The sequence below is a fragment of the Micropterus dolomieu genome, linkage group LG18, assembly GCF_021292245.1.
Source record: "Micropterus dolomieu isolate WLL.071019.BEF.003 ecotype Adirondacks linkage group LG18, ASM2129224v1, whole genome shotgun sequence".
Classification (NCBI taxonomy): domain Eukaryota; kingdom Metazoa; phylum Chordata; class Actinopteri; order Centrarchiformes; family Centrarchidae; genus Micropterus; species Micropterus dolomieu.
The window spans coordinates 4,509,768-4,524,137 of record NC_060167.1 but is presented as its reverse complement, the minus strand read 5'-3'; the positions used below and the strand labels follow the sequence as shown (position 1 = coordinate 4,524,137).

The 14,370-nt window shown below is 40.6% G+C and overlaps 1 protein-coding gene across 1 annotated transcript in view; it reads right to left on the bottom strand.

Annotated features, from left to right (window-relative positions):
- The window catches only part of LOC123956982 (polymeric immunoglobulin receptor-like), a 97,841-nt gene that overhangs the window by 4,164 nt on the left and 79,307 nt on the right, over nt 1-14,370 (bottom strand). Inside the window, exon 7 of the mRNA XM_046029560.1 lies at nt 81-149. Within this exon, the coding sequence (XP_045885516.1) occupies nt 81-149 (69 nt within the window). The remainder of the gene's footprint in view (nt 1-80; nt 150-14,370) is intronic.

Genomic DNA, 14,370 nt, shown 5'->3' with positions numbered 1-14,370 from the left:
AAGTTTTTAAAACATTCCTCCTCCCACGCCTCTTGCTCTTCTGCAGCTGAAGGTTTAAGATATCAAACATGCTCTCTTACCACGACTCTCAGCAGACAAAGTAGTTGACTGGGTTGAAATAACAGGAGATGTGGATGAAGTTGGTGATACTGAAAAAAATAGCAAAATTGATAGAAAACTCTTGGAGCAAATTTAGAAGTCACGTCTTTTTTTTCCTTTACATTTATTAAATTGGCCTTGAGTTTAAATTTCAGATTAATTTAGCAGCTTCAGTTTCAGCGTCCTGGTGTTGTTCATGCTGACTTGTGACTTACTGGGACACTTGACATAGAAACCATCACTATTATTATATTACTAACCTGTGCTCTTCCTGCTGTGACAATTCAAAACATCTGCTATTAAAAAAACGTCTATTGTGTTACAAACCTTTTGTAGTAACAGGAAAATTAATAGTTGACATTGTGGAAAATTCTCTTATTTCTTTTCTGACAGAAAGTTCTCTTTACAGCCAGTTTGGAACAGGAACACTTTCAAAACATGCATAGTGAAACACTCAACAGTAGATCTGTGCTGATAAAACTCAGCAGCTTTTTGGTTGTTGCTCATACAGTCCTGCTGCTCACGTCACTGCAGCACGCTGCTCTGAACATGTGCAGGAAATGAAAACAAGAGCATAAATAGCATCAAATGATCTTGATGCAGACTGAGTCTGCCAGTGACAGGGTATCACAGCTGACTGCCATTTGAAAAAAAGTCAAATACTTTAAGGATAATTAAGTGGCTTATTAGTACAGTATAATTTTTAATTATTTTGTCTTTCAATGAAAATATAATAGTTGAGGTAAAACAAATGTGACACATTCTGTTTCACAATGATGTTCTCATTTTTACGTGTTAATAATCCAGTGTGTTATGTGGCATATTTGTTCAGCTGGAGCAAAGATGATGGGAAGAGAGCTTTTTGTCATCAAGAAAGTTAAAACCAATTCAGCTGTTAGACGATCCTTTCACACTGTGGCAGACCCTAAAATCATTCAGATAAGTCAGGAGAGAGTCATAAGCATATGACAGCATGCAGACAGACAGTGTGTCGCTGGTCATCAAGCACGTTCAAAACTCTGATGTATCACGCAGAGAAAACAGAATAACAGGACACGGTGAAGCCCGTGATGCCACTGAACATGTTACTACATTTACTTTTTTGATTTTCAGTAGAGTTGTATTTAAACTTTAAGGAAATCCACTGTTTAATTTTGAAAAATATTTCTAAAGTCAGCGACTAATCGTGTTAATTAATTGTGATCTGAATATTGACCAAAATATAGTGATTTTTGCCATAATAGAACAGGTCCAATGACTGAGAGGTAAAATGTAAGTGTTACGTTAAAGACGACTCTGTTTTCTTTAAGTGTCCCAGTCAGTCATGACAGTGAGCCAGCATGAACAGGACCCTGAAACTGAAGCAGCTAAATGGAATTCAGTCATCATTAATTTTATTATTTACATCTGTGTTTTTTTCTGTGATGTAAAAATGTATTCACTGTTTATTGCTGCCAAGTACGTTCTGCACTTTACCACAGAGAAAACCAACCCAGATTATATTACTGCTTCTTTTACTTTACCTGTCACCATGGTGAATCATTGTACAGGAGATCCATTGATGAATGCTTTATTTATTTATCATGCTGCATGTATGATAAATAAATAAACATCCTCAGAGTTGATTGAACTGATAGTCAACTCAGAGTTCGGGGTTTGTTAAACCTGCTTTCTGAAACAGGACCCTGAAACTCTTGTTACGGCCGCCGCTGGCTGCCTTAGAGTAGTTGTGTTTTGGAGTTCTCTGAACTGTATGCAAAGCCCCACGGCAAGCACCTGTCGAGGATTGGTTCCCCTGGACCTGGAACCACCCACTTCCTGGTTGCTGTTTGCTGGCGTCTGATTGGTGTGGCCGAGGATCCTACCGAACCTGCCAACCAGAACTCACCAATCAACACCAGCTGGCCTTTAAGTAGTTTGTGTTCCTGCAGTTCGAGGCGACTGTGAGCCAGTGATCAGTTCGCCTTGTTGTTGGTTGTGTACCCCTGTGAATGTCTTGAGTGTTTAAATCTGATCTGTTTGTCGGTTGCCGGCTTAAGTGACTCTTGTCAGTAAAAACCTTTGTGAACTAGAGTGTGAGTGGCACCCTTTAAGGGGGAAAATTGTTTGTTTGGTTACACTACATTCCTGTACAGCATGTAGGTACTGACCTCCTTTTGTTAAGTGTTTTTTTTGGAGACAACTCATTTAATTAAACTTTGACTCAACCTGAATTCAGTTGTCCTTACCACCTTAATTTAACCCAAATACCTTCTTACTGCCCTACCCTAACGAGCTGGGTTGTAACACTCTATTGAATGAAAACATAATATTTATTCAAATAACTTTTTAAGATGAAATAAAAGTCCAGCAGTGATCAATCACTACTAAAGCTTTCTTTTCATGCTCGTCCTCCCTCAGTTGCCCTCCTACAATCTGAACCAGGGTCAGATTACATCCACACAATAAAACAACATCACTCACCTACAGTCATCACCATTTTGTGGAAGAATTTGTTGCTGAGTGTTTTGTTAGTGCTTTCTGCTCCACACCAGTATGTCCCAGTGTCGTCTGTTGTTACTTCTCTCACTGTTATGGTGACATTTCTCTTGTCTTTGTCCTCCGTCATGGAAAACCTCCCAGTGTTCTTCTTTGGCTGTGCGGTGCTTACTAGAAGTTGACATATAGATGGATCTTCTCCCTTACAGATGAACATGTTTGTCAGAGAATCACTTCGATTTTTACAATAGTATGTGAGATTTTGTCCAACAGTTGGAGACTGTGTAAAGTTAGTAATAGAAGCTGTAGAGACACAGACAGACAGACAGCATTTGAGTGACAACATATTTCAGAGACACCAAAATTATCTGTATGAGTAAATCAAAGCTCAAAGTGTCAGATGTTTGCTGCTCACCTTTAACCTCCAGCTGTATCTTTCTGAGAGCAGTTCTGTAACTTCCTTCATGTGTTTCCACTCCACACCAGTAGACACCAGCATCATGTGAGGACACGTTACTGATGGACACGCTGAAGCCACTCTTGGTTTCTGTGAGAGTGAATGTCCCGTTTGACTTCAGAGAGGTTTTTGTTGATAAAATATCCTCACAGATTGAACCTTTCTGTTTGCAGAAGAACTTGTATTCGTTTCCTTTGTAATCACATGTGATGGTGATTTTAGCTGTTCTGTACGCAGTTTGAATAAATTGTCCCTGGCAGCCGTCTGTCTCTGCAAATAAACAAGGCAAAAAAGTGAAATGTAAGTAAGTAGGAAAATGTTGTTTCTATAGCACCTTTTAAAACCAGAAGTAGCATGTTCTTCACAGGTGCACAGAAAATCCCAAAATATAAAACACAGCAGGAATTCAAGGGAGTGGTTAAACATAAGAAAATATAAAAAGAACAACACAAAACCATTGAGACAAATTATAAAAAGGTTGTGAAAAGGCTGTTTGATACATGTGGGGTTTTAAAAGTTTGTGACTCAGCTGATCAAAAGATATCACTGTGCTATGGATGGAAATGCATCTTATCTCATATATAGCAATGTGTAATAATTCTGCTTTTTTGTAAGCAGAAGACAAAATGACTCAAAGGTGATAGCAAGTTTACAAAATACAGAATAAAATGTTTAAGCTTGGGAATGAATTACAGTGTATTACAAACGTTCATAAGTTTGAGCTGATGGCTCCAAACTTTAAATATCTGACTTACGATTCAATCTGTTCTGAAAATGTTATTAATTACATATGCATTGAGTTGTTACATGTTATGTTAGAATATTTATGTTTATTTGTTGTATTATATTTTGTGTTTCTCTTACCAACTTCCAATTCCAGTTTCCAGTTGTTGTTAAATTTACACGTGTACGTCCCAGAGTCCTCTTGCTGTATTTGTTTAATGGCCACCCTGATAGTTTTACTTTTTGTATCATGGTACAGTGAAACTCTTTTGTTGTTTTCCCAAACATCCTTTTTATTGCTTTTTATGGTTGTTTTGGAAATAACATTAATATGTTTATATGTTTCAGTTGTTTTTGGATATTTGCAGGTGAATTCAACCCATCCTTCTCTGCATCCCTTCACTTTAGACGAGGTCTCACAACCTGTAGATCAGACAAAGACAAAAGTTCACATCATGTCAGACACGGAAATAATCCCAGAGCTTCTGCAGCAGTCTGAATTAACATTTTCTGCATCAGTAGATCACAAAGATGAATCAGTTAATGGCTGTAGGAGGAAATATAGAGTGTGAGGATGAGCTCTGCTGTTATTAGTTTCTACTGTCTTTTAAACTTCTTTAGTCTTGTTGATCACAATACTGCTCTGCTTTTTTTTTTATAGCTGTGACTATCTGGACCAATCAGCTGGTAAAACAGAGTAAATTCTGGGGCTCACATTGTTAAGGTGGCCAGACACTCGGCTCAAAATGAATGCTAGTATTGCTGTGTTTCTGCTGGATGTGTTTGGATCAACAGTTTGCTAACAAGTTCACTGTGTAAACTTTTAGCTCGTGTTCATTGTTTCTAAATGGCCAATACTTAGTAAATGCAGATGATAAAATGGGGCTCATTTGTTTAAATGGCTTTGTTTAAAAATGTACTGGATTAAACTGGAATCTATCCAAATGTAAATACTGTATTCAAAGCTTAGCTACCTCAAGGCAGCAGTTCTAAGCTGCAAACCTTTCAGTGTGGTCCATGACATCTGTAAACATCTCAGAATTATAAGGTGGTGGTGATACAGGCCATGTTTCTTGGATATGTTGACAATGAATGATACCCAGGGCCATACAAACAGGGGTCTTAAGGCTTCATATTCACATAAATTAGCAAGTGTCTAACAGAGATGCTCACAAGTGTCTGAGCTAGAGTCCAAGTCTCAAGTCTCTCATGGTTATTACGAATGTTACGTTCAGTCCAGGTTGCTTATAAAACTGCATGGCTATAAGGAATTCTGAAACTGTAACCTGTTTTTCATTTACAGAGCACAACCATGTAATGTGCAATGCAATTAATGGCAGCTTATAAACTACTGTATGTCAACACAGACTCTCAAACCCAGTGTAAAGTAACTGTAAGGTTACAAGGTCAACAATAAAGCAGTAACCTGTTTTTAACTTACAGTGCAGAACCATGTAAGCAGCAGATACAACGTGTTACGTGAGCAGGTTATAGGTAACGGAGAGAGGGAATTAACATCAGTCGCTTCCTAAAAACAAACATTTTGCACGAGTCCCGCACCTCGAATCCGAGTTGAGTCTGAAGTCTTTCGAGTCCGAGTCCCTAACTCGAGTCCGAGTGTCCGGTGTCTAAACAGCCCAGCAAACACCTGGTGTTTTTCTAGTATTTACCTGCATTAACTGTAGAGCTGCAGCCATTGATTGATTAATCTGTTGATTATTTTCATTATTAATGTATTAATTTCAAAAAATGGTGAAATAAAAAAAAAAGCTGATCAGTGTTCCCTAAAAGCCATGATAACTTCCTCAAATGTCTTAGTTTGTCAGTGACCCAATAATATTCAGTTTACTGTCATAGAGGAGTAAAGAAACCAGAAGATATTCACGTTTAAGAAGTTGGAATGAGAGTTTTTTAAATACTCAAACTGACTGATCAATTATCAAAAGACTTGGCGATTTAATCAAATCGAATCTTTGCTGCTCTAATTAATTGTATTGTCACTCATAATTCTGCCATAACAATTATATACCGAACAGTGAATTTCCGGTCCTTTTTTGAATATTGCTGCCACAGTTAGGGCAGCTAGAAATGTTATCATGAGTTTGGTTTTTGGCACCTGTTTGGATCTTCTGAACATACAGGACAACGTGACTTTCACTTCTGGTTGTATTTTCTTCACGTTTAAGTGAAATTACAAATAAGTCTGAATTCTTGTTGCGTCCTTGTTCAATATTAGCAAACCATGTTTAAGTCTTTCTGAGTTGTCAAAAACAATTCCACATGAATTCATTAAAAGGCATTACCTCCTGTGTACAAAGAGATGTTTTCATTAACAGACTGGATGTTGTATCAAATTCAGACATCAGCTCTGATGCCTGCACATTCAGATATTCAAATCACAAAAACTACCTGTGTAGTTACCTTTTATTGACAGACTGTAGGTTGGATCAGTGTTGTGTAGGATGAATTAGTAAATCAGAAAATATGTTTATGAGCATTACTTATAGAAGGAAGGGTAGAACCCTGTTGGTTTTACTTTGTGAACCAGAACAATGCTGCAAAATATGTAGCTGAATCCACAAACAGGATGTATTAAAACTTCTTAAATACTAAGAGGCTGTAACAGTTTTCTATCAAATCTGTAAAATCAGGAGTCAGTCAGCAGAAATCTTTTTACCTGTCATTAGTGAGAGAAGGACGAGAAGAAAGTTCCTCATTTTGTTGATCTTGGATGTTGAAATCGTCAGTCAAACTAACTCCATTTGGTTTTGTCAGTTCCTCTTTAAATTGGTTGGTTGCTGTTTCTGCGCAGACCTATTTCCTGAGATGTTACACACCCAACTTCTTATCTTCTTCCTCTTCCTGTCACTGACCCTTCAGTTTTGTATATAACAAGCATTAGTCCTGCACTGTAAAAATTTCAAGGCTCTGAAAATTCAAAATTTCACGGCAAAATTTCACAGCAAGATAGTTTATCTTTCATTTGTATAAAAACTTAACAATTTTGAGTTCTACGTACTATATATTCCCATCAAAAATGTCAAGCCAATTAAATATCTTTTGTTAAGATAAATTATCTTTCATATGTATAAAAACTCAAAATTTCAAGGGAACTTACTGCACTAGATTTTTGAGTTTTGAGGATAACTCAAATTCTCAAGTTTTGAAAAAACCATAAACAAAGCCACTTCAATTTCCATGTTTATTTTCAACAAACATTAAAGAAACACATGACTGTATCATTCAAGATGGAACCATGCAAGTCCAGTGTAAACTTTTAAGACAGGCATTTAAAAGAGTGTACATATACATCTGACGACCAATTTCAACATTCATCACCATGGTTGCTATTTTGCATTCGAGTCAAGAACACCAGGGGGTTGTGGTCAGAGAAGACGATGGTTGGCACATGGCTAGACCCAAGGTACACTTCAAAGTGTTGTAATGCTAACAGTAATGATAAGGCCTCCTTCTCAATGGTGCTGTAATGCAGCTGGTGTCTTTTGAACTTTTTGGAAAAGTAGCAAATGGGGTGATCAATGCCTTGCACATCCTCCTGCAGGAGCACTGCACCCGCACCAAGCGCACTGGCATCTACTTCCAGCTTAAATGGACGAGTGAAGTTTGGGGCGGCGAGCACAGGCTCACTACAGAGGAGAACTTTGGCAGCCTCGAAAGCCATCCGACATTCTTCTGACCACTGGAAAAGAGTTTTGGGACTTGCCAAACTGGTTAAAGGAGCTACCACATCTGCAAAGTTTTTGCAGAACGCACGGTAGTACCCAGCCATCCCCAGAATACGACGGAGCTCACGACGTGTCTGAGGAGCTGGGAAATCTAAGATTGCCTGCACTTTGGCAGTAACTGGGCAGACACGACCTTGACCTACTTGTTTACCTAAGTAGGTAACAACAGCCTTCCCGAACTCACATTTAGCCAGATTGAGTGTAAGGGAAGCAGCGCACAAAAATCACACTGAGGGTCCTCATGTGATCAGACCAAGTTGACGAATAGGCCACGATGTCATCCAAATAAACTTCACAATTTGCAACCCCACATAGGACTGTATTCATCAAGCGCTGGAAAGTTGCAGGGGCATTTCTCAGACCGAATGGCATGACTGTATACTGGAGGAAATGATCTGGAGTGACGAAGGCACTTATGTCAGAGGCGCGCTGAGTAAGCGGGACCTGCCAGTAGCCTTTTAGTAGGTCCAATTTGGTGACATATTTTGCTGACCCTACTCGATCCACACAGTCATCCATGCGTGGAAGTGGAAAAGAATCTGGTTGGGTAACAGCATTGACTTTTCGATAATCATTACAAAAACGTGGGGTCTGGTCAGGTTTGGGGACCAGCAGTGAAGGGGAACTCCAGGAACTACTACTGGGGACAGCAAAACCGTGGTCAAGGAGGTACTTTACCTCCTGCTGCATTAATGCACGTTTTGTTGGATTGACGCGATATGCATGCTGTTTTATGGGTTGATGATCGCCCACATCAACATCATGACTTAGCACATTGGTCTGCATGGGAATGTCCCCGAAAAGAGTTGGATGAGCCTTAATGAGCTCACTAACATCAGTCCTAGCAGAATCAGACAGATGCACCAAATGTGTGTCTAATATTTCAGAGTTTCTAAGGCGCACACAGGAAACAGAACTACGCCGGTCATCCAGCCCACCATCTCTACAATCGTGATGGGAGCTTGTTGGATCAGAGCCACTCATGAAAGAGTCGCTAAGATCCACCAAGTCGCCAAGCTTTTGTGCTTGAGCACGGGTTACAACACAAACAGGAAACAACGGGGTCAAGTCAGGCACTCCAGTGTCGGGAACGCATTCATCCGCAATCGGATGTTCGATCACCTCGGGAGAAGGGAAAACTTTACTGCCAGCCAAATCGTTACCGAGGATTAAGTCTATACCGGCTATCGGTAACTGAGGGCGCGTAGCAATTCTAAATTTCCCGGACACAAATCTGGAGAACAACTGAATGAAGTGCAACGGCGCCCGCACTGCACACATTTTAACTCCCCATGCCAACACGTCTGCACCACAATAGGTCTCAGCTGAGAGAGGTAAAACACCATCACGGATCAGTGATTGTTTGGCTCCAGTATCCCGCAGGATAGTGATAGGGATTTGTTTTTCCTCACCCACCAGAGAAACAAAACCCTGTGACACAAATGGCCTAAAAGCCTCGTCAATGTGGTCTTTTTGAGCATTAACCAGATTCAACTTTTTGTGGGGTGAAGTGTGGATGAGCCCTATTGGTGAGGGTGTTTTGGCATTCGTACTGTGCTCCTTCCTTTTAAGAGAAGGGCAGGCAGCGATGAGATGTCCTTGCTCATGACAGTAAAAACACTTTCTGTGGTGGCAGTGGGGTTACGACGATAACTCAAAGAAGAGTTACCCTTACGGTCAACTGAGGTCGGCTCCCGACGAACAAATTTATGAGTTAGGGTAAACTCATCCGCCAGTACAGCGGCAGAAGCAAGGGAAGTGACTTTTTGTTCATTTAAATACATGACAATTTTCTCTGGGAGCTGATTCTTAAATTCCTCCAACAACTCAAGTTCCCGCAGATCCAATAACGTTGCTATCTTACTGGCCTGACACCATTTATCAAAAAGAGTACCTTTCTCTCTTGCAAACTCTACATACGTTTGGGTGGCAGTTTTTTCACAAGCTCTAAATTTTTGCCTATATGCTTCTGGCACTAACTCATAAGCACGAAGGACAGTGGTTTTAACAACATCATAATTCAAACTGTCTTCAATGGACAGAGAGGTACAGACTTCCTGAGCTTTGCCTACTAACTTACATTGGAGTAACAGAGGCCACACACTCTTTGGCCAATCCAGTGTAGCAGCAATACGTTCAAAAGCATTGAAAAAGCAGTCTGCCTACTCACGTCAAAGCTCACTTGGGGTCTTGAAGTGGGTGATGGTGAGGTAGGAGAACTGGCAGATGTAGCGGCTCCCCGCTCTATCTCCAGAACTCTTATCTTTAAATACATGGTTTGCACCTCCAACTCCCGATTTCTCACCTCTGCCTCTTTTATCTGCAGCCTCAGCTCTTCTGTAGTCGGGCTCGTCTGAGCTGCAAGGCCTTGAGGTGGTATTATTTGGAGTGGGGTAACAATACCAGCACGATCACCCGGATCCCCCTCTGTAGGAGTTAACTCCCCAAACAAACCCCTTTCAGTCAGCTTTAAGCATAGGAGCTCCTTTAACTCCTGCTTCTTAAGACTGAGTGGAAACTGCACGTCAAAAATTTCCCCACTAAAATCAGGTCAGTCTTCTTACATTTATCCAACTTATCAATTGACGGACTAGTAGCAAAATCCTCTAATTTAAACTCCATTTTGCCACCACTACAAAAGAAAACTGCCAACCACACGAATAGAGACACAAGAAACAACTTACCTAACCTACCTAACTCGATGACAAAGAACACGAGCAAGAACGGACGAGCCCCCAATTTATGTTACGTCCCAAGGTCTAGGGGTGTCCTGGGTGTAACATAAATGTGTGGCCTCCCACTCTTCCCATTCCCAAACAAGGCCAGCACACAAAATATACAATTTAGCAGTTTTTATTATACATCGGAGATGAGCAGTGCCCAAAACAACAACCAAAACACTAAGAAAACCTAAATCTTTCCTAAACCCAAAACCAAAAGGTAAAGAAAAAACAAAGCTCTAAAACTAGGCTTCTAAGTCCAAAAACAGGAGAAAACGGTGCAAACAAAAAAAAAGGGCTTCTCACTCCTACTCACTGCTAGTAGCTGACAATAGCTACGATAAAGGAAATTGCTTCATAGCAACAAAAATGGCAAAGCCAACAAAACCAGGTTGTCATAAGACAATCAGAAGGACTACGATAAACTACTTACAATCTAAGTTGAATATAGTCACAACCGTTCACTATGTACAATAAACACAGACATAACACACAGTCCTCAGGCAGGTTGGGAATGGCAGAGAGGGGGGGAGAGTTCCTGTCAGTAGGGCTTAAGATGGCTGCTGTCATCCAGGTGCCCAATCAGGAGGCTCCAATCAGCTCAACCGGACCAATCCAGTGTGTCCACCTGTTCTCCAGTACCTGCATACACTCACACACACACTCTAATGGAGGAGAACAGCTGACAGTGCCAGGAGAGATAAACAAACAACAAAATATGACCCCAGGGTCATAACAATATTCAAACAAAATACTCACCTTTTTGACTTCAGGTTGTCTTGAAGAACTGGAGAGCTGTCCCGGTATGTCTAACACTGACATGTGGATGAAAACCCCTGCAGGACTGGTTAAATGGAAGGCGAAACTCGACACTGACATGTCGACGCTGTGTCGAGATCCCGAAGCACAGACGTTTCGCAAACACTGCTCCAAAGCATGGTTCAAAACGTCAATGTCACGTGACCATAGTGAAGCGAGGCTTCGGTGAGTTTCACCCCTGTTTCGACACCTGCCGCTTCTACGCTTGATTCACAGTGTTTGGAACAAACCGCACACCAGCCTCTAACATTTGACAGATTTGTTCCAAGGACACACTATCATTTGATTTATTGGAGCAACGTGCTGTAGTATATCCGAACCTGTAGGCCTATGATGGCAAAAAAAAAAATACTTATCTTTGCCAGCAACAAATGTTCCATGTGACCAAATTTTTCCAATGCTGGGGATGTCAATTATGAAAAAAAAACCAGACTCAGCCTCAAAACAGCTGTATATTTCTGAATAAAATTCTTGTAACTATTTTAACAAAGTTTACAATGCCATTTATTATTTTTTGTTTAGTTTATTTCATTTCATTTTTACAGTGTGTCAGGCTTTTTAAAAAACTGATGGATGGATGGATGGATGATTTGTCAAGGGCAGATACGGGAATCATGGATCTGGACCCAAATGCAGACACCGAGGCCAGATTCACCAAATTCACTTTTAGGGCTGTCCCCAACTAAGTATTTACATAGGGGGTTACACACGGTAGCAATTTAACACAACTCGGCACAACACTGTGAAGCTGGGGCTCGGTCTCTTCAGTAAGTTTCCTCCACTGCCACTACACACATGCGCACTGACGACCCAGGGTTAAGGTTACAATTTTGGATTTATTCACGCACTTCAAAAACATTTATTGAAAGTTTTATTCTTTTTACATGTTTATTTACAGCATTAAACATTAAAATGTATATTGTAATGGGCTGTATATTAACTTATTGGGAGAAAACTGGTAGTTCTATGTAAAATCAGACGTTGTGCACCCCCATATAGCCAAAATGGCATGATCCCTATTTCCGCTGCGATGGTTCGACTGTGAGATTGACAGTCGAATCAGGCTCCATCCAGCATCGAATCTTCGACTATTCGGGGTCAGCCCTGTTCACTTTACAGTGTTTATTTTATCCAAGTGAAGGTAACTTACAGACAACAGCTGGCAGGCAGTCCAGGTGAGAACAAATCCAAAGAACAAAAACAGATTTCAAAAGAACATTAATCCAGACTAGTCAGAATAATCCAGGGAAATGGCAAAGAGACTCGACAACATACACAAATGAACAACAGCTGTTACAGAGAAGGTGACAAATGAGCTCTCATATTTGACATCATCAGTTTAATAAAATGCAGTTTTTAGCATTTTTTTCTAGGTGAACCTAAATTCTACGTGCATACAATCCATTATAAACCTTGACTGCAGCTATACTTCAAATAAATCCTAATTCTTAAACAGAATTTTCTGAAAATGAAATGAGCAATACATCTATATTTGAAGCTGATGAGATAGTTTGAGAGGCAAATAACTGGAAGAAGGGGAAGCACAATGTGAAACCACAATGGTGGAACGAGCTGCCACATACCACATGCCAAGCTCTTGAACACTCATCTCTTCTGAGGTCACTTCCTCTGATAACCTCTGACATGCACTTCGTGTGCTCTTCTTCCTCTATTAACTTTAACACTTTCCTGTCTTGAATGCACTCTTTGTTAACTCTTACTGCTTACACTTTTGATGCACATGTGTAGAGTACAAATATTGTACTTTTTACTCCACTACATTTATCTAACAGATTTAGTTACTACTTTACAAACTAAGAGTTTTACATGTGTAAAATGTTTTGTTATAAATTAAACTGCCCATAGTTTATACATATACAGTGAGGAAAATAAGTATTTGAACACCCTGCTATTTTGCAAGTTCTCCCACTTAGAAATCATGGAGGGGTCTTAAATTGTCATCGTAGGTGCATGTCCACTGTGAGAGACATAATCTTAAAAAATAAATCCAGAAATCACAATGTATGATTTTTTAACTATTTATTTGTATGATACAGCTGCAAATAAGTATTTGAACACCTGTCTACCAGCTAGAATTCTGACTCTCAAAGACCTGTTAGTCTGCCTTCAAAATGTCCACCTCCACTCCATTTATTATCCTAAATTAGATGCACCTGTTTGAGGTTGTTAGCTGCATGAAGACACCTGTCCACCCCATACAATCAGTAAGAATCCAACTACTAACATGGCCAAGACCAAAGAGCTGTCCAAAGACACTAGAGACAAAATTGTACACCTCCACAAGGCTGGAAAGGGCTACGGGGAAATTGCCAAGCAGCTTGGTGAAAAAAGGTCCACTGTTGGAGCAATCATTAGAAAATGGAAGAAGCTAAACATGACTGTCAATCTCCCTCAAGACTGGGGCTCCATGCAAGATCTCACCTCGTGGGGTCTCAATGATCCTAAGAAAGGTGAGAAATCAGCCCAGAACTACACGGGAGGAGCTGGTCAATGACCTGAAAAGAGCTGGGACCACCGTTTCCAAGGTTACTGATGGTAATACACTAAGACGTCATGGTTTGAAATCACGCATGGCACGGAAGGTTCCCCTGCTTAAACCAGCACATGTCAAGGCCCGTCTTCAGTTTGCCAATGACCATTTGGATGATCCAGAGGAGTCATGGGAGAAAGTCATGTGGTCAGATGAGACCAAAATAGAACTTTTTGGTCATAATTCCACTAACCGTGTTTGGAGGAAGAAGAATTATGAGGACCATCCCAAGAACACCATCCCTACTGTGAAGCATGGGGGTGGTAGCATCATGCTTTGGGGGTGTTTTTCTGCACATGGGACAGGGCGACTGCACTGTACTAAGGAGAGGATGACCGGGGCCATGTATTGCGAGATTTTGGGGAACAACCTCCTTCCCTCAGTTAGAGCATTGAAGATGGGTCGAGGCCGGGTCTTCCAACATGACAATGACCCGAAGCACACAGCCAGGATAACCAAGGAGTGGCTCTGTAAGAAGCATATCAAGGTTCTGGCGTGGCCTAGCCAGTCTCCAGACCTAAACCCAATAGAGAATCTTTGGAGGGAGCTCAAACTCCGTGTTTCTCAGCGACAGGCCAGAAACCTGACTGATCTAGAGAAGATCTGTGTGGAGGAGTGGGCCAAAATCCCTCCTGCAGTGTGTGCAAACCTGGTGAAAAACTACAGGAAACATTTGACCTCTGTAATTGCAAACAAAGGCTACTGTACCAAATATTAACATTGATTTTCTCAGGTGTTCAAATACTTATTTGCAGCTGTATCATACAAATAAATAGT